We start from the raw sequence: 21155 nt of genomic DNA, 5'->3' as shown, positions 1-21155 counted from the left end.
TTGTGGCCGCGCTGCGATGTTTACACAGTTCTGGCTGATCATGTGTCCTTCAAGAGTCGGAAAGTTTGGGGTGACTGAGGTTCTTACGACTTGAAATATGCCAAGGCAGACAAGCAGTCTGTTAAGCAAAACCAAGATGCACCCAATTAAATACTTTGTTTGCACAGATGCAAAGGCATGGAAATTTATGTGGCAAGGTCTGAATTCCAAAGTTTGTTTTGTTTTTAATTGCACACCTAACCAAATGCATAAAATCCCACAAAAATGAATGTAGCGAAAATGTCATCTTTTGTATTTTTAGACTGAAATATGGAGCCCATAAAAGTGAGGCTGTCATGAATTTTCACAATTGGGGATAAAGTGACTTATAACCAGGAAAAAAAAAGTCTCCACACAGCCACATCTAACAGTGATAAACAGTTTTTATTCAGGCAATGAAACATGGAAAAAATATATTAGTAATCATTATAATAATTTCATTTGTGTGAGTATAACTTTTACAAATATTTACCTGACATATAAAAGGGAAATCACTTGTGCATATAAAATTTATGTAGATGATTTAGTCCACACAACACAATCCTGATAGCAGTAGTCAATGCAGCGTTAGATTCCTCTGGACGAGGCTCCTCACACACTTTGTGGCACCCGTGGGGACACAGTGGAAGCAGATGTGCAATTAATCAACATTTACTTGTTGGCACGTTAGTACACAGGGGTATCTATTGGCAAACACACACTTGCTAAAAGCGACACTGAAAAGTTTGCTGCTACCTCTGAGATTTCAAAGAAATGCCTGGATCCTGGCTCACTGGGTGGGAAGGACCAAGCCTGAGGCTGAGAGTGTGAAATCTGCAGACCTTCCTGCAGCACTGGGTCGGGGGCTGGTTTTGGAGCTCGTATTTTTATATGTCCCCTTGAAAATTATTCACAGAGCATCAGTTAACAACGTGACTGGGAGATTCTCTGTGGAGCAGATTTCAGATGCCGCTAAAAGGCAGAGGGACAGAAAGTGGCATCTTCAAGGTTCTAAAGTGATGAATGGATACAGGGAAGGTTCAGACCACACCTCAGCACCAGGCCTGGTCTCCGCCGGCTGAGTCAGGGTGCTAGACGGACCGTCACAGGACAGCATTGCACGCGACATCTCCATAGTACAACTATAACGAGAGTGTGTATATATATGTGTATATATATATGTAGTAGCTGTAACCATATTATAGTTAATAAAGTCATTCCTTAGGAATCTTGCTTGTCCAAATCTAACTGCATGCTAAGAGGCACAGAAATGGGATTGCATTTGGATGAAAAAACTATGGAAAGTGCAATCTTTAGTCTCCAGAATGCTAGCTCTGGGCACTAGGGGGTGGGTCTTCGCTGGAAATTGTTGTTCATACAATCTTCCAGAGGAGATCCTTAGACAGAAGGATCTATCATGACCATTCCTTTGCCTTTACTACATGGGAGACTCAAGGTTTGAGTGATAAGATGCTTTCTTCAAATCACTGGAATCTGGAGGCCAGTCAAACCTTTTTAGACAGAAGTCTCCTTAAAATACTTCTTTATGAAAATCTTTGAAGAAGATGACCCTATAGACTTTTGGCTTGACATTCTGGGATTCCCAGACTGTTATTTGTTCTTTAATAAGCAAATAATAATCTTTTAAATTCTTCAGAATATATACATCTTTACCCTAAAACACTTTGCTTGAATCATTTAATCCTTCAAACACCTAGTTTCTCTCTTCCCAACAAGAGGGTAAAGTAAGAAACCACCCAAGTCCGAGAGCAAGCCTGCATGGTCACAAATCTACAAAGAAGAGACACCGGTCGTGGACAATTCATGAGATGGCTACCAACTGCAGCAAAAAACCAAAAGGAAAACAAAAGGGAGCTTTAGGGATTTTACTCCACTAAAAAAGGACGTGCTGAATCATTTCCAGTTAGTGCACGCAGACTCACCATTGCCTGCTCATCGCAACTCCATTTTGAGCTTTAGAGCCATCAAGTCCTCTGTTACCTTTCAGTAAAATGAAAGTAACATTCAGTAAAATGCTTCACTCTGGCTGCACTGAGTCAGCCCAGGGACATCTGGGGCAGTTTACTCTGCTGGATTATAATCAGTCAGTAAGAATCCGAGGCCCGGTACTAAAGTATCTAAGTATTTGTGTGAGAGTTGCAGAAAGTGTGGGACAGGTAAAAAAAGGTAACTGGCTGGAAAGAAGATTCAACTTGAGCCATCCTCCAAAACAAAAGGTAAATCTTCCCTTGGACTCCATATGAGTTCGGAAGGCTGCCAGGTCCTCAGAGTTTTCACCATCATGTGCTTCTACACTTCCTAACTTGGGTTAGGTCTGAAGATGCTAGAAGCCACGCAAGCAAACTGGGCTTCTCGGTGTTTCCAGGACGGTTTCACAGAAGGTCTGGGCAGGTCGCTCACTGGCTTCCAGGAGTGTCTCCAAATAAAGTAAATTTGGGGAGGTCTGACTGTAAATGACTAGCCAACCAAGTGACAAACTGTGCAGTCTGTCTTCCAATAGATCCTCCAGTTAAAACACTTTTAGGTAAAGACCATCCATCTATACTTTGGAAAAATGAAAAACTTAGGATGTGGCTCTGGACCCAGAGCCTCAACAGGACCACTCGTGTTCCCAAACCACCGTCCAGGCCAGTGGCTTCCTCTCATTTTCCCTTCATGTTTGTCACAGACAGTATTACTGTCTAGCTTACGAGTAACTTGGCCCCGCCCATGTTTTGAAGCAAAATTCTAGGCCACATTCTTACTCTCCAGATTACTACAAGTTTCTTTCTCCCCCTTATGTTTTTTAAAAAATAAACAAACATACTTCATTCTGCCCAGCATATTCTCTTGATCTGCCAGCTGGACAAGCTACATGTTTCTTTTTGTTGGAGAAAATCCATCTACTCAATTAGAAGGAAGACCATTTCCCTGTAATGGTCATAGCTGAGAGGCCAGTGGCAAGTATTACTGAATAAGGACCCTTTCGTTTTCCTTGTGCAGCAACTTTACTCCCTAGGGTCTAGTTTTTAGGGGTCTCTTCTCACCAGTGTGCTTGGGAAAGACTGTCGTCGCCTCTGTTTCAACACACAGCTACTTTCTCTTTTTATACACAAGAAGCCTAAAAGAGAGGACTGTAGGTTTATAACAGAGACCCCTATACTAAGCCTTTCATGCGTCAAACAGAGCAATACAAAACAGGTAAACATGGATATGTCACCAAAACAGAGCAGCAAAAAGGTTTAGCAACGTTTCTTTCTGCAAAACGCAAAATGAGTTTCTCTAGTCGTGGAGGATTGGAAGAGGCCGCGATCACACTGCCTGGAGACACCTGCTCCTCCAGGGACAGGGCTGTAGCAGGGCACCCACGTCAAACCCGTGACTGCTTTCAGGGCCCAAATGATTGTCACATCACTTCTCCAAACACAGGTCATTTCTGTTGTTGTTGGGTTTTTTTGTACAAAATGTTAAGACGGTAGGCTTTAAAATACAGCCTAAGCACCAATTGTGAGAAATGCATATCGGTTAAACAGGACTTCTGGCTTTAAAAGACATTACTGACCTCCCTGGAGCTAAAGATTGCAACCGTGTGAACAGTACACGGCTAAAGAAGAAGTTATCTCGAAAGAGCTAGAGCGGGTCTCCACGAGGCACAATTCATTGCTGAAGTTGGGTCATGCAGTAGTTTTACAAGAAAAGTACGAAAACTTACGCGTACTGGAGATAATGTGTATCACCGTGAAGACGCTCAGGGTGTTCAGATTAAGACAAAAGAGTGCTTTAAAACACCTGTGTGGATTTGGTTTCGCCTATCAAGTGGGAGGGGTTCACACGGGAAATTTCCAGTTGGGGGTTAAGGGCCCCGCCACTCTGAATGGAGCCCAGGAACGGGCTGAGGAATTTGGTTTTGTGAGGGGGATCTACTCCCTGCACTCCCCTTCTCCAGTCTTCGAATGGCCTTGGTTTAAAAATATTCAAAACGCACTGATTTTTGGAGTGGCTTGCACGATTTTTCCTGCCCATTTGGTTGAAAATTCTACTATCTTTAAGTTTGCAAGTTTTTTTTTTTTTTGCCTTTGGGGAAAAAAAGTCTGAAGAACAATGCATCACACTTGGAAAAATCCAACTTTTGCTTCACCTTACGATTGCTAATGGGGTTAATTAAATAAGATCATCTAAACCTTTGACAAGCAGACTTCCTTTGCATATTCCAAATAGAGAGATAATAGAGAGCAAACGTCATCGTGGAGCAACAAATGGAAGTGGAGGAGACTGATGGCGCTAGGACAGACTTGCCGAACCCCAGCTGTGAGGGACCCCACAAAGTAGATGCCCTGGGCCTGAGGACTAACTCCAGAGGGGCCGCCTGCATCCAGGCTGAGGAGCATCGAAATACGGGGCAACAGGACACTACGGCCAACAGTCTCCCTTATGTGACACCTGAGTCTGAGGTTATGAGTCACGCCAGACATGGAGTCGGGGGCTTCACCTCCCCAACCCCCCAAATTCTCAAGTTGGCATTCTGAGAAAGGACTCTGTTTCAAAATAGGGTTTTACATTTATGGAAATATGCCCTTCTGTAGAGAAGTTCTTATTTGATTATGCTTCAGGGAAAAAAACCAAAACAAAACCCAGCAGCATATATAAATATGCGTGCGTGCGTGCGTGTGTGCGAGAGAGAGCGCGTGTGTATAAATGGGTACTCAACTGGAAGTAACAATAGGCCAAATCATCTCCTCAAATAAAACCACTAATATTGAAAATTAAATGTAAACGATGAAATAAATTTTTAAAAAAACCAGACAGGTGGTGGACAGGATATGGTCCCAAATAGTAGCCATAAAATCATACACTGAACGCACCTGGGGAAAGTAAAGATGACTTTAAAACAAACCAAAGATAGAGAATCCCGCCCAGACTGGGCAGCGCATCTCATTGAGCCCGACTCACTGAGCCCGACGGGTCGGTCAGGTCACTCGTTCAGCGGCTGCGCAGTAAATCCTCCAGCGGCGCCTCCCGGGCGGGTGCGTCGGCAGCAAAGCGGGACAGGCAGCGGTAGGTATGTGCTTTTGTAAAGTTCCGTGGTTTTTTTTTTTTTCTCTGCAAAGGGGCAATTATTCCTGGATAAGGCAAGATAATCGTGGTCACGAGAGAAGCAGCCAAATGCAGATCTGCTGAGCTAACAGGGGAAACTCAGTCCGTCTTTCCCAGCTTTGCAATCAGCTCGTCACAGATTTTCGTTAGTTCTTCAATTTCTTGGTTCTGAAAGATAAATGATGTGATGATGCAGTCTGTGTCCCGAGATAACGGATCACAGTGAAATAGTCCCCAGACTGGCTATACTCCTCCCTAGGCAACCCAACTCAGTGGTTCTTAACTTTTCTACACCAGAAACCCTTTAAAGAAAGGAAAGCTCTACACCTTCTCCCCTGAGAAATGGTCTTGTGTTCACAAAGTTATGCTTGTATTGAGTAGGGGGTAAGGGTAATTACTGACCCTCTGAAGTCTGTCCTTGAAGTTTGTTTGTCAAACTTCCTTGCTATCATAGGAATTACTTGGGGGTATTTGTAAAAAAAGAAAAAAAGAAAAAAAAAAGTATCTGGGCCTCACTTGATCCATGGGCATCCCCAGGGGCCTGGGATTCCAGAGTCTAAGTATCCCAGGGGCCACTGTCTTAGGGGTTATCAGACTCCATGATAAAAACCCCTGCCCTGGCTGAATGGATGCCACAGGCCTGACAACATGATTGGAGACACAGTAAGAAAAACACTAGAGGCACAGAAAATGAAGTCTAAGAGTCACTAATTAGCAAAAGAATGGGGATCGTTATCACCACTGATTTTTACTTCTATAGCAGAGTTTCTCGACCACATCTGGGCAGGGCCAGTCTTGGTGTGGGGCACATCCTGTGCACCATAGGGTGTTTAGCAGCATCTCTGGCCTCTACCCACTAGATGCCTGTAACATCCCCCAGTCGTGACAACCAAATATACCCCCAGACGTTGCCAAATGTCCCCCTGGAGGGGAAAATTGCTATGAAGGGGGAAGATGGCTTCACATATTATATTACAGAAAAAAACAAAACGGAAAGAGAAAATAGGTAGCTTCGGAGCCTAAGCGTTTGGTCCTCTGAGCTTCAGTTAATGCAACCTCCTCTCTGTACCCTGCCTGTGGCCAGGTCCCACTAATACACCTGGGAGTATCTGTTGCCACCTGAGTCACTTCCCAAAGGAGCTGGATTGAGGCGTCTGCGCAGAGATAAGCCCCTTTCATCCAGACGACATGGGAGCTGCAGCCGAGGAGGAAAAACAAAGGTTTCGGTGGGTCCCCTCTTACCTTCTGCTGAAGGGCCCTTTCCAGGGACTCCACCTTCATCTGCTCTTTCCGGAGCCCTGCGTGGAGAGCGGCGCTCTCAGCCTTTGCTTTTGTTCGAACCTGAGCAATCTCCTCATTGGCTCTGTTTATGGAACGAAGGGACAAAAAGCACATGGTTCGTCATCAGTTGCGGCTCACGATCAGGATGCTAACCGCTGACCCCTGTGACACAGAGCTAGGAGAACTGACTCCACCACAGAGGAAAAAGAGGAATTGGTGAGCTATATAACTCAATTTTAATTTATAAAAATTCAATTTACACACAACTGCTAAGGAGATTTCCATGATGCAAACCAATGGCAGAATCAACCTTAAAGGCACACGGGACCCTTCAACATTCACATGCCACCAGAAAACAGAATCACATGACAGTTTCTACAACAATCTTAGATTTTTTTTTAACCCAGTACAATAACAGGTAGGATCTCTGTGGATTAACACAGCCAATGAGTCAGGATACTAACCACTGGCATCTATGAAACACAGACCTACAAGCAACTTTATTAATTAAAAATCTCCATTAAAAAAGGAGATTCTCACATTTAAAAAATGGTAATTATGTGACATGATGGCACATTAGCTAACTCTATGGTGATACGTATGTAAATGTATCAAATCAGTGTTGTACACCTTAAACTTACACAATGTCTTATGTCAATTATAGCTCAATACAGCTGGGGTGGGGGGAAAAGAAGGGGGAAAAGGATGTCTGGGAGGATAAAAGAATGATTTCCTGGGGTGAGGAAAGAGGTGGGAACCCATTGGGAGGGGGAGAGGGTGGGAGGGAGAGACTGTATTTTTTTATTCTTTTTAATGTCTGAACCTTGTGAAGAGTCCACCTATTCAAAAAACTAAATAAGACACCCAGGTACACACAAGTGCAACCTGGAATTGCAAAGTAGTGCTTTTTTTTTCTCGTCTGTCAATCTTCCCACAACATCACGAAAAGTGAAATTCTTATGCACAAGCTCTTACTTGTCCAGTTTTTCCTCCGCGTGGATTTTCAGGGCCTGGTACCGCTGCTCCTCTTGTTTAACTCTGGCTAAGTAATCCTGAGCACATTTTTTCAAGGCTTCTTCATTCTGTTCCCAAGTGACAATTTAAAATGAAAGAAACAAGTCATTTTGTTTTCCTTCTACTAGTAACATACCACATATCAGGGTTTTCATTAAAAAAAAAAATGAAAAAACCTAATACATTCAGATGCCTCCAAGTAAGACTCCATGGTAGTTTGAAACAGACACAAATAATTCTCACTGAAGAAACTGTAGATAGCTTCTTCATGTATTAACTTTCAAGTCATACAGTAAGTTACACTGACACACCTGCTTTAGGAAGGGCAGATATTCAAAACTGAAGGGCAATCTGATCCCCATTTTAGACAAACCGGACAGTCATTTTTATGGTTAATATGAGAAAAAAAAAAAAAGTGTTCACTGCTATAAATGTGTCTTAGTGATGGTGTACAACCAGATCAAATCAATATGCCCACTCACACTAAATTTGAAACTTTACACTTACTTTCTTCCAGAATATGCAGCCTGTATTTTTCAGTGCTACGGTTTGACTCCCTTTTACTTTTACTAACATTAAATTGGTGAATAATCAAAAAGAACATTTCTAGAATTCTCCTAAGTCTGAGGGTCCCACGGTTCTCACACTCCGTGCCACACTCTGGTCGTGTCCAAGGCTTCCTGACCTGACCCAGGGGAGGAATGACCAAGACACGCCACCCAGGGGCCCCGATTCCCTGTTTCTAGGCCACCTGCACCTCTGGCACGTGCGTTTGAAGACCCATTATCAAGAAGACACACCATCAGGGAGGCAGAAGGCAAAGGACGGGCTACCTTCTTGAACCCTTCCAGGACTCCTTTCAGGTTCTCGTATCTCCTGAACAGGTCGGAGAGGGACCTTTCCACCGAGTTTAGGTCGGCCAGGGCCTGCTCCTTCTCCATGGTCAGCTGCTGGAAGCTCTTCTGAGAGGTCATACTCGTCCTCTGTTCATCTTCTGTGAGTCATGATCAGAAGCAACGCACGCTCTCTCAACACACAGCGCACAGCCGCCCTCCCGAGCCACCAGGCAGTACGCTGGGTCGGGGAACCCAGCAGGTAAGGTAACAAAGGTTCCACCCTCAAGGACTGACTTTCTGGTGGGGGAGACATGGTGACAGGTCGGGGCGGGGGAAACACAGCCGGGAAAGAGGGGTGAGCAGTCTCTGCCAGAGGAGAGATGGGAGTGGAGACCCAGAGGAGCTGAGGGCGTGAGCCGTGCGTCTACCCAAGCGTCAGGTGATGCGGACGGCAGAAAAAATCATCTCGCCGCCTAAGTTAATGCAGAAAGACCTGACTGACTTAGGGAGTCAGTCCTTACAACAGAGGCTACAAGAGATTCTAAATGCAATGCAGGAGGGTGAAGCGCTGTCCTTTTCTAAAGGCATCGATGGGTCTGGCGCAGGGAAAGCACCACCTGCAGGGGAGTGAGGCCGCTGCGTAGAGCAGAGACGTCCCCCAGGGGGTACGAAGGATGAGGTGAGGCCGCCCACTCTGGTGCTGGAACTCGAGTGTCTGCCGTCCTCTAAAAGGAACCTAACGACAGTGATCCCCATTATCTGCAGATTCCCTGCTCGCTATTTCTACGTGTAGCCCCCAAATCAGTATGTGTGGTGCGCCCCCGGCCATTCGGGGACACGCGTGGAACGGCAGAGAACTGGAGTCACCTGCCGGGCACGTTCTCGGCTGAAGCTGGACAAGGTGATGCTCTGCCTCGTTTCATACTGCAAACAAGTGTCCTTTTCAGTTTACTTAGGGCCACGTTTTTGGTATTTTTGTGCTTCCCGTTGGGGATTTTGAAATGGGCCCCAAGCCTAGACTGCAGGGCTGTCTCGTGTCCTAAGAGCCACAGGGCTGGAGGTGTCTTAGGGGGAAAACACGTGTGAGATGAGCTCTGTCCTGGCATGAACTGGCATGAACTGGCCGTGAGCTTAATGTTAATGAGTCAACAGTATACCTTAAATAAGGTGTCTTTAGACAGAAACACCCATAAGGCAAGCTTTCCTGAGGATCAATGATTCAGTATCGGCTAATTCAGTGTTTGGGCAACTTCATCAACTACTGCAAATAATAAGAATCGCTTGTATCTCCGGGATGGACAAACTGACGTTTATACTCTGATTTGAAGATCACCTTTGGATCCCATGGCTCGTACCCTAGAAAAAAACTTCCTTACCGATCATTTGGGCAATGGTCTTCTCGTACTCAGCCACAATTTTCCTTAAACAAACAAACAAAAACTCTTATCAGAAGAGAATTTTATTAACAATGGAAGTTGGAGAAACGCTGCCCCAAACAATTAAACACGTTAACATGTACTGACAAACTTACATAACCCAGTTACCTGCTTTGGGGCTCTCCTTTTCTTACGCTTAACCTAAGATTTGTTAATGTTCAGAAAGGTTTTTCTTGAGATTTTGTTTAACCAGGTTTTTGTTCTATTTACAGAAACAACTGCCTTCACCTTTTCTTTGCACTTGTGTGAATGACCCCAAGGCAATACGTGAATTCTGCTTAGAGAAGTGAATCTTTTACAAAATAAGTTAATGACATTCTTGGGGCTCTTCCTAAGAGACCTGACCTGAGTTCAGGCTTCCCCTGGCCCCAAACCACTCTTACAGGTAGTGGGTCCCCTCTGATTCAGATCCGGGTTTTATTTGATTGTCCTAATTCCAGAAGTATTTTAGTTATTCAAAGAGGTTTAAAGATCGCCCTGTCGTGTTAACCTTTCTTTTAGGGAAGTGCAGTGCTTTCCTGATCCTGCCCCGTGATGGGTGCCCCTCCCTGTGACCTCATCCCCCATCGTGAGAAGTGACCACTCCCCCGCCCCTCACAGGTGGCGCCCATCACGCTGACCCTGCATCCAAGTTCTTACGATGGCTGCTGTAAGCTCCCCAAGGTCAGGGGCCGTGCCGTCCTCCCCACCATGCCAGCACAGGGACTTACACCCAGTAAATGCTCAAAAAACCAAATAATACAAGAGCCACAAATTAGAGTGGACATATTTAAAATGTTTCTTAATCATTCAAGTGCCGACTGCACAGTTTATAAATTATTTATGCTCCCCAGTCTTTGATGCCATCTTTGGTTATTTCACAGCTCCTAACTCTAGGGAGTGAGCAGCAAAAATAAAAAGATTTCAGTGTCAAGTCAGTTTTGTTTCCTGTTAACATGCTTTTTATAATCTATTCCGTGGTTGTGAAATCTGAAGCTACCACGTATAATTTGTTTTAGAAATTATAGTGTTTCCATAATTGAGTATGTCAATAAATCTCTATTTCTGTTATTATATCAAATATCAAATGGATATTTTTGCACAAATTGGTCTTTTCAAAAGACAAGAATTATGTGGGTTCTGCTTATTTGCAATGTTCTGAACAACCCAAAATGAGCTACAGCATTTGAATAACTGGTCGGCAATCCTCAGGAAATGACACCATCAGTCACAAATTAAGGTGCAAGTAGCAAAGCCCTCGAGTTCTCAACAGCTGGTTCTGTGTAAGCAAATACTGTCATCACTTCCTTTGTATTAAATCTAAAAATGCATAAAGGTACCCACCCCTCCCCCAAACCTCCAGTCTAACCTCATCTCCAAGACTTCTTGTCGGGTTTCTTCGTATTTTTTCTTCCATTCATTTGCTTCCATCTCTTTAGTGATTATCTAGATTATAGTGGAGATAAAGCTTGGTTTTACCTACTCAATGTCTTGAATTTAAGACTAGAGCCTGAAAACAACCCACAACCAGGTCCATCTGAAGGCAGTCCATCTACATTGGGAATAGTAAACCCCCACCATCTGTGTATAATATGCTCACGACACTGGGGAGATGCTCTCGGCTGCAGAGATGCTGGAACATGGTCACTGGGATGAAGGTGACCAGAACCTCTCCCAGGAAAGCTGCAAGTGGTTATTACCATCTCCAGCTCGGTCCGGGGTCTGGCTATCGGCCCAGAACCCTGCTGGGTCAGGACGCCAACAGCTGAGCCATTTGTCTGGCAGAGACTCATCTTAACCAAGGGCGACGCCAGAGCACCAATTTAACTAGGCTGAGAAATGAAACTGCCACCAAATCAGAGTGGGGGAAGTTGGCCTGACCGGACAGTCTCATTCTGCAGAGATTTCGGATTGGGTCAGAATAGGGCCCCGAAGTTCCTCCGGGCAGAGGCATCCATCTCACTGTTGGCAAGATCTTACTCGCCGGACCAGAACCCATATTGCTGCGTTTGGGAGGCTCGTGCTAACTGGAGAGAAACACTCTAAATTCATGGCCTCAAATGCCATTTGCCCTGCACAGAGCTCAGATGGGCACCTATCGTTCTCCTGTGATTATACTTCTCTGTGCTTCTTTCTAGTTGGTACAATCTTTATTTTGGTGCCATCTATCAGGATCTCAAGGACTAGAAGCCAACCTGTCTGCTTCAGGGGATCAGGCACATCTTCGATGCACCTGGTGGTCCTCTTAGAGTTTTAACTCTCAGGAGAAAGAAAAAGTCATTTTTCTCATTTACAGGATTTTGTAGGGGCCTCCTTACCACAGCGCCTGTTTTGACAACAGGACTAGCTGACACTTATTGCTATGTTTTAACAGTTCGAAAGACCTAGGTCAGAGGTACTTAACCACTCTCATTATATTATAAAAATTAAGTCGCTACACCGAGGGAAGTACCTTCTTAAAAAAAAGGTGGAATTATCAAGAAACACACGAACCAAGCACATAAACTACAGGAGAGAAACACAACAGAGGAGGGAGGTAACTAATGGCACCTAACAGTATCTTTCATATTTTCCAGATCACCCAGGAAAGGCCTAGCAGAGATCTATTTTGAACAGAAGATGTTCAATAAACACGATACAGGGATTCGAGAGTTGAGTTCTTTAATTTAAGAATGGATGAAGGGATTATAGGCATTAAGATGTGAGAGGAAGTCTGCTGGGGACTTTTGGGAAAGTCCTAAAAAAGAGGACTTTGCTCCTGAAGAGAGGTGAATGGCGAGAATTAGACGTTTTCTAATGCTAGGCATTGATGTCTGCAGTGTGAAGCATGGAGCTGCAGCAGCCATCTTAGGACCATGAGGGGAGCTGACCTATGACATTGAAGGGGACAGGCCAGTACACTGAGGATGAAATGGCAAGAACTTAAGTCCCTGATGACCCAATTTGGCTGTGAGACACTATACAGATGTGAAAAAGAAGTAGGCATGCGGGCTTCCCTGGTGGCGCAGTGGTTAAGAATCTGCCTGCCAATGCAGGGGACACGGGTTCGAACCCTGGTCTGGGAAGATCCCACATGCTGCGGAGCAACTAAGCCCGTGCACCACAGCTACTGAGCCTGCGTGCGGCAACTACTGAAGCCCGTGCGCCTAGAGCCCATACTCTGCAACAAGAGAAGCCACTGCAATGAGAAGCCTGCGCACTGCAATGAAGAGTAGCCCCCGCTCGCCTCAACTAGAGAAAGCCCGCGCGCAGCAACGAAGACCCAATGCAGCCAAAAAAATAAATCGATAAAATAAATAAATAAATAAAAATAATAATAAATAAATAAGTTTATAAAAAGACAAAGAAGTAGGCATGCATTAAATACTAATATGGAATGATCACCATGATGTATTTTTAAGTGAGAAAAGCAAGGTACAGAATGGTATATGCAGTATTCTACCATTTGTCTAAAAGAGGGAAGAAAAGACACGTATATTTATAATTGCTTGTTTCTGAATAAAATAACTCTGAAAGGAAAAAAAAACAAGAAAAAAAAAGAATGGATGAAGGTAGGAAACAATGTTACATTCCTGCAAGTCTAGAATTTAAGAAACTTTTAGGCAGGAGCATATATCCTCTGTGAAATGAAGGTGCTGATTTAGTTACATACGTGGGTAAAGTTGGCAAAATGCGACATGTAAAACTTCAGGGCTAAAAGATAAAGAAGTGCACAAAAGTTCTCAAGGATGTTTCCAAGCGTCAGCTTTGCCCTCTGGATACCAGGAGGCCAGGAATTCAGCTCCAGCGAGGCGTTTTACAGGGAGCCCTTGATACGAGCTACAGGTGGAGGAAACAGGGACTTCCAGCCGGGGAGAAAGAACTCAAGCCAGCAGAGATGGAAGCTACCCACTGGCACACGGGCTTTACAAAGAAACGGAGCCAGAAGTGGACACAGCGAGGAAGCCTTTACCTCTTCTCGTATCAGGGTGAGCACGGCGGTCTTGTCTGATTCACTGAGGCAGATGCCGTCCAGCGGGCTCTCCCCTCCACAGGCCACAGACACAGGGCCCTTCTCCCCCAGGGACTCCAGCAGTGCCTGTTGGGGGAGAGGGCACAGGTAAGACGTCCACTCCTCAGCTTCTTAACCCCAAATATCCTCTGATAACTTCCTCCTGAAGAAACTGATCACACCCTTTAAAAAACACGTTTGAAGGAGAAAAAACAGCAGGAGAGGCTTAAAAAGAAAACACCTAGTTACAGTACGATCTGAAGGAAAACCCGTTCTAACGAATATCAGGGAGGTCTTAGCTTCTGTTTTAACAGACGGCCTAGAGAAGTTTTCTTCTCATCCAAAAAGGAGACAGTGTAGTTATAGAGGTCAGTCACCAGAGAGTCATGTGCATAAAAGAGAAAACCATCTGTGGTTAATGTCTCGTGAACCTGTGGATCTCTGGGGATGATGTGTTCCATGTAAATAAATTCCCAGAAAAGTGTCAACCTTTTTACATATAGATGCTTTGTGTGTACTATTATTTGGCCACTTTGGATGGAAATGTTTCTAAAATGACTTTCAGGCCTAAGCAGGTAGAAATGGCAAATATATGTGAACTCTGGCCCCACCCCGGGATGATTCAGGATCACAGGGAATTTCAGTGGCCCCGAGGGCTGGCATGCGGAGACCCAGCGATGTTGTCACGTGCACAGACGCCAGGGTCTGGGCTGCATTTCCATGTCCTGGGTCTTCCCAACACTGAGTTTTCAGTTCCCTTCCATCAACATGTCACCTTCTGAAGTGCCAGCTTGATTTTTGCCATAAACCTGGGTTCCCGGGAGCCACATTCAGTTAGGATTTTGTTTTTCACAAGAACGTGGGCTTTGTACCATTTTTTTTCCTAAAAAGCATTTTTGGGGGTTATTTCCTCCCACCTATGTTAACTTTTTGTATAAATGGGGGGAAAAGCTGATCTAATTAACACCCAAAATGCCCGCCAAGGTGACCTGGGAATCTTTTTTTAAAAAAATTATTAGAGTTAGGGTTAGGATTAGGGAATAATCTTAATAATCTTCAATGTCAGCATAACTGATCAATTAGTTACTGACTATAATCAATTGGGCTCTGGTATCTTGTTTGAATCGAGCTTGAACAGGAAGTCCAAGGTCAATGTAGACCAGTGGTTTTTAAACTTTTCAGGGTCATTATGGACTCACCCTCTCTCTAGAAAATGCTCAAGAACATGCACATAAATTTTACCTAGATCTTCATTGCCCTCAGCCAAGGGTCCAATAGACAAACCCCTGGCTGAGGCCACAGAAAAGGGAAAATGCAAAAGCCACGAGCTGGCAGTGCCCGTTCCAGCACCATCTGGGGGAGGCCAGCCCACCATGCTGACAGAAGCCCGAGGCCCCCCAGAAACACCTTCTATCCTGGGGGAGCTCCATCACCAGAGCCAGAAGCTACTAGGGGCTGGCAGCCCTAAAATGGCCCCCAATGACCCCACCCCCTGTATGAGTCCTTTTGGGTAGCCTCCTCCCCTTGAGTTAGGCTGGACCCAGTGACCCCCATCTAAAGCACAGAAAGTGGTAAAGTCATGCGGTGTCACTCGTTGACAAAGAGGCTCCGGCTGTGAGAAGCTCTGTGGAGAGGCCACGTGGCAAGGAACGGCCATCTCTGCCAACGGCCAAGTGAGACAGCTTGGAAGCAGATCCACCCAAGTTGAGCCTGGAGGTGACCCCAGCCCTGGTCAGTACCCTGAGAGCAGCTGGGGAGAGACCCCGAGTCAGAGGCACTCAGTGAAGCTGCCCCAGGACTCCCGACCCAGAAAGGATGAGATCGTGATCGTCTGCTGTCGGTCGCTAACACACTGGACATCTGACTCATCCCCCCACCTCCCATGCCACAGTGCCCATCAAGACTCCTCCCAACTGTCCCGTTTCCCGTGTAACCTGCCTACTAGGTCCAGCCCACACATTTGGTTTATCTCGTCACATTTCCGATTCTAAATTATTACATTTTTAAATCAGTCTTTTGTTTTAATTATTCTAAATCAGAATCCCTAAGACAAGGCAACTCTGGGAAGCTGATCCCCTGTGCCTTCCGTGACCCTCATGTTAGCGAGGGTTTGGGAAATAAGCCAAGTTTTCTTAGTAAGGGAAATAGTGTCTATTCTGGAGGTCTGCATCTCATTCATCCTCGAGAGGATAAATGAATTCAGTCCGCCCACCTGTTTAATGACTTTGCTCTAACAAATGAGGTGTCTGGAAGGGGCAGCGTTCCGAGCTGGAAGATCAGGACTTAGATGGGGACAAATACACCTGGACGAGTGGCTCTGCAGCCGGCAGCTCTCCCAGCCACTCCCTCTGCCTGGCTGTACGCCACAAGCCCCATGGCTCAAAATGCAACAGCTCTTATGAGGAATTTATAGCCGTGGCCTATTTTAGCTGCCTTTTCCAGTCCTCTAGGATTTATTTAGCTTTTTACATTCCGCAGTCCTTTATACTGTTTATCGAACAGCACAGAAAGCCTACAGAATCTACCATCACCAATATCTGGCCTGACCATCTCTTCCTGGGCTGGGCAATCTAGTACGTGTTTAATAAAGATGCTAAACCAATCAGATCAATCACATCCTTCCAAAAGGGTCCTGCTTCACATCCCCTGGTCTTTCTCCCTGTCCCACAAAGCATTCACCCTTGAGGACCCACAAAGACCTGTCTACAGACAGTGGGACCCAGGGGAGTCTTGGCTGTAAGTTCACAGTGAGCGCAGATGCCACAAAGTAATTCTCTGCTCACATCCTTGCGATGAGAGAAATCAGGATCCCTAATCTGTTAGGCTCATCCCATTTGTCCTTGAACCTGTTAGAGCAGTGTCCCCCCTGCCACTTCTAACGGAGACACACTGGAAAAGCCAAGTGAACTCAACTTTTAAGAAGTTTAAGATTTCTTTGAAAAAATAGAAGATTGACTCCTAAGTGAAAGATGCTGTAGACCAGCAGCTGAAAAGAGAGATGACCATCCTCCGATCTTAGTTACTTGGCCCTGGCCGCCCCCTGGTGCTGGGCAGAGACTGCAACAGGAATGCCCTTCAGAGCAACACCCAGAGGCATACAGAGGCACAGGCTAGACTAAACAGACTTCTTTTTTTTTTGCGGTACGCGGGCCCCTCACTGTTGTGGCCCCTCCCGCTGCAGAGCACAGGCTCCAGACACGCAGGCTCAGTGGCCGTGGCTCACGGGCCCAGCCGCCCCGCAGCATGCGGGATCTTCCTGGATCAGGACACGAACCCGTGTCCCCTGAATCGGCAGGCAGACTCTCAACCACTGTGCCACCAGGGAAGCCCTAAACAGACTTCTTAGTCAGTGTTTTGAATATTGCAAGTTCTTTATGCAATGCTGATTCAGCGTTCTAAGGAAGTAGGAAGTAGAAATTAATTTACTTCTGCAAGTTCAACTGGAGTTACCGTTCAAAGATGGCAACCCAGGACGTGGTCTTTGCAGGGGGCTCTGGAGACAAGGCTTCCCCCATCTTCTCTCTCCCGCTCTCCCCCAGCTTTCCCACCAACGTCACGCCACCACACAGCAGCTCAGGGCTTTCTGGCTCCGCCTTGCACGTTACCCCTTCCCCGCATCTTCACAATCCCCCTGCCGAGGCAGGGAGGTGGGGCTAACTCTGTGGATGAATAACTGGGGAATGTGCAAGCATAACTGGGGCGTTTCAAGAACGTGGGTAAACCTCCCCAATCTGCAGACCAGTGCCTGGGCCCCTCAACACAGACTTCGACCATCCCTTTGCCATTTTTACACACAGAAAAGACTAGACGACGCTCCCACAGTACCTGGAAAACGTCACAGGAAACTGGTTTCCCTAAGGGCACGACCAGGCAGTTTGGGGAGCAGAGGGTGGAGTCTCATCCTTTTGTGGGAAGGACCCCCTCCCACAGATGCGGGGGACACTTCACTACTTGCAGAATGGTGGCCTCAGTGGCTCCTCAAAGTGACTGTGCCATCAGCCACAGTGGCTGTGCTGGGAATGATTACAAGACCTGGCTCCCAAAAGAGTGATTCTGTCAGGAAACCACCGTCACTGCTGTGTAATGCCCCTGAGAGGGGACCACGCTCCAAGTCCCTGACCCCTGAGTGCATGTCCTCCTTCTGCCCGGCGCCCACGGCTCCCTCGCCCACCCTTACGTCCCTTACTCTGTGTCCTCCAGGGAAACACCGTGGGTCGCAGTCCAGTGGTGAGTCAAGAGAACGGTTACTAGGACAAGCAACATGCATTAAAATAAATGAAATAGAACAGAAGATGTCAGAGTGAGCCACATGAAGAAAGGCAGATGCTGTTCTGTGCAATTTGTGTGATAACAATATCAACGCGTGTGTTGAGACGTGTCATACATACCTACGAGCCAGGATGCAAAGCGTATTCTTACTGTGGATCCAGGTTCAGAACGTTTCTGTCACAACTTCACCCAATCCTTCAGCTTCAACTATGTCCTGTGTCCTAAGGGCGCTCAGATCTACTGAAGCCAACCTTGACTTTTCCTGAGCTCACGCTGTGTGCTTCTCACTGCCTACAGGAAATGTGAACCGAGAAGCTGGTCTCACAGATGTCTCAAAGCCACACGTCTAAAACTGAACTTCTACGATTCTGCACCTCCTCTGTACTCCTGATGTACTGGCTCCTGTGTTCAGCCGTGTTCACTGTGGTTGGTGCTGGGGTACAGGGGCCAGCACACAGTCACGGTCCCAACCCGTGGGGCAGGCGGGGAGAAGAGAAAGTGCCTCCAAGGGGCGGGCCCACAGCAGTGAACCAAAGCCCGTTTGGCTGGGCAAGGGTCTGGCGTGGGAAGAGGCAGGGGTGGTGTAGAAAGCCGCGGAGCCCACAGCAGAGTCTGAGCTCAGCCTCAAGACAAGGGAAGCCAACGAAAGGGTTTAAGCAAAGAGGAACAACTCTGGCTGATGGAAGAGGAGGACAGAATAGCCTCGGGAACAGGGAGATTCATTAGGAAACTGCCACCATGCTTAAAAAGACCGGTGGTGGCCATGGGCTGGACAAAAGTAGACGGATTTACAACATCTGCTTTCTGGACGTGGAAACCACAGACCCTACGTGTGGGAATACAGAGGACGGGGGAGTCCAAGAGGACCCCAGGGTTGTGGCTTAGACAACGAGGTGGACAGCAGTGCCACCTGTCGAGACGAGGCCCCTCTGGGCTTGGTTATCAGCAACGCCGACCACTCAGATGTTCAAGGCGGAAAACTCGATGGCCTTCAGCGACTTTCTCCAACCTCCACCTCAGCCACCACGTACACCCCAGAAGCCACCAAGCAGTGATGGTTCTACCTGCTAAGTCCCAGCCTCTGTCCCATCCTCTGATTTACTACCGATCATGATGCTCCCTACTTCAACCCCCAGGAGAGTCCTCTGCTGCGTTTCCATGAATTCCAAGCCTCCCGGCATGATGTCTAGGGCCCCAGTGGCCTGGCTCTCACCTACCACACACACAGTATCCTCCGATCACGTGAGATTATTCATCCCTACAACTCCTTATAAAGCACATGCTTCTTCTCACTCCCTGTCTTTGCACAATACAACTCTCCTGCCCAGAACACCCTTCATTGCCTTATCTACCTGGCAAACCCCATTCTTCCTTTAAAACTTAGTTCAAGTGAGGAACCCAGAAGACCCCACCTTAACCACGTGATCAGTTAATTCCACCAATAATGGGATGCACTGATACCCATGAGGTCCCTTCTGATGCATTCGTGCCAAAAATGCGTAAACTGAATTTAATCATGAGGAAACACTCGACAAGCCCAAATTGAAAGATATTCTACAAAACAACTAACCAGCACTCTTGAAAAGAGCCAAGGTCCGGAAGGACAGAGACAGACTGAGGAACTGTCACAGATTAAAGGAGATTGAGAACACAGGCACTGAACGCCTTGTGGGGTCCTGCCCTGGATCCTGTGCCAGAGAAAGGACACTAGTGGGGGTAGCTGGTAAGACCTGCATACGGTTTACAGACCAGACAATAATACCGTACCAGCGTGTACTGATTCTGATTACAGGAGAGGTTAAAGTTTGAGGAGCATGGGTGCAAGAGTTATAGGAATTCTTTGTACTATTTTTGTAAGCCTGAAAGTTAAAAAGAAATAAAATTGTTTTTAATTAGCTCAAATCCGGCCTTCCTGACACATGCCGCACGGTGGGTCAGCCCAGTCCTGGGGACACATCCTGGTGTAACATTCACCACAGGGTAACCCTGGTTTCCATTTTGTAATCTACAACCGGGGCTGCTCGAAAGAAATACAACGTAAGCCATACATAATTTAAAAATTCTCAGCAGCCACATTTAAAGGGTAAAAAGAAACAGGTGAAATTAATTTTAATAATATAGTTTCGTTAACCCAATAGATCCAAAACATCAACATGTTATCAGTATAAAAACTTAGAGACATTTTATTTTCCCTTCTTTTCTGCGCTAAGTCGTCAAACGCTGGTTGCACTTTACACTTGGAAGACATCTCAGGACGTCCAGCTACAGGTCCAAGTACTAGTGGTCACCCTCCGAGACGCCTCAAGTGAAGGAGTTGTGCTTTATTTTTATCTTGTGCCCGTCACCAGACACAGACTAGAATTTAATTACTGAGTTAACATGGGCCTCAAAACAAACACTGAACCCCCCGCGCTCACACCCCTCCCCCACGATCCTGGGGACTCACGGGCACGGCAGGTCCATCCTTCTCCATCTGTTGGCACGTCTCCTTCTCAGTGCCTAAAACACAGAGAGTCACTTTTAGAGTCATCCCAAGAGGTTGTGCCTTTCCTTCCCACCAAGAGACTCTGGGAGACCCCAGCGCAGGCCCGGAAGGACATCTAAGGGCCCCTGAACAGCATCTCAAGATCTTGGAAGACGCGCTACATTCTGCTGACCACTGCGCTGTCTGTGTTCAGGGTCCAAAACATACAGAGGAAAGAGGAGCTTACGGGTCGTCAGCCTCAGACGGAAGCACGTCCTCAGGTGGAGAGAACGGCAAGGCTGCCCCCTAGTGTCCATGAAAAGTTTTGCAAGTGAGTTGGACTAACCACGGGGTCATTTCAGAAAGAGGAGAAACAGTTAACGCTGAAACCTATTTTATTACCAAGTTGGAATGAATCTGAATTCCAGCCCTGAAGGGTACGTCAGTGGAATTAATGTAGCAGATAAAACAAAAACCTAAATTTCAATGCCTGAACACTAAATTCATTATCCTCCCCACACCCTTCAAGCTGGTTTTCTCGGCCCCGCTCTACCACCAGAGTCAACGCGTACAAAAAACCAACACGATGCTTCTTCTGATTAAAGGAACATGCACTCGTTGAAGAAAATTTTTCAATATGTGAAAGCACATAAAATGCTGAAGCTACAATCCTCCACCTGCAATCGCAAATTACTACTTCAGTGCACTGTCGAGAGTGAATTATTGAGAACACAAATGTGACCGTCACTACTTTGCTTAAAAACCTTCAGTGG

At 46.3% G+C, this 21155-nt stretch overlaps 1 protein-coding gene across 4 annotated transcripts in view; it reads right to left on the bottom strand.

Annotated features, from left to right (window-relative positions):
- Positions 1 to 404: 404 nt before the first annotated feature.
- TACC1 (transforming acidic coiled-coil containing protein 1) overlaps positions 405 to 21155 on the bottom strand; it is a 59345-nt gene continuing 38594 nt past the window's right edge. For all 4 annotated transcript variants that reach the window (XM_022571251.3, XM_022571254.3, XM_022571256.3 and 1 more), the window contains 8 exons: positions 20365 to 20417; positions 13611 to 13736; positions 11028 to 11104; positions 9620 to 9663; positions 8241 to 8401; positions 7369 to 7475; positions 6355 to 6475; positions 405 to 5280 (listed from right to left, as the gene is read on the bottom strand). In XM_022571251.3, coding sequence (XP_022426959.2) covers positions 5212 to 5280; positions 6355 to 6475; positions 7369 to 7475; positions 8241 to 8401; positions 9620 to 9663; positions 11028 to 11104; positions 13611 to 13736; positions 20365 to 20417 — 758 coding nt within the window. In that variant the 3' untranslated portion in view covers positions 405 to 5211. The remainder of the gene's footprint in view (positions 5281 to 6354; positions 6476 to 7368; positions 7476 to 8240; positions 8402 to 9619; positions 9664 to 11027; positions 11105 to 13610; positions 13737 to 20364; positions 20418 to 21155) is intronic.

The sequence above is a fragment of the Delphinapterus leucas genome, chromosome 21 (assembly GCF_059928025.1).
Source record: "Delphinapterus leucas isolate spDelLeu-1000000601 "Yukka" chromosome 21, BTC_Dleu_Yukka2, whole genome shotgun sequence".
NCBI classification, from domain to species: domain Eukaryota; kingdom Metazoa; phylum Chordata; class Mammalia; order Artiodactyla; family Monodontidae; genus Delphinapterus; species Delphinapterus leucas.
The sequence above is the reverse complement of the archived record's forward strand: the minus strand, read 5'-3'. Positions and strand labels throughout refer to the sequence as shown.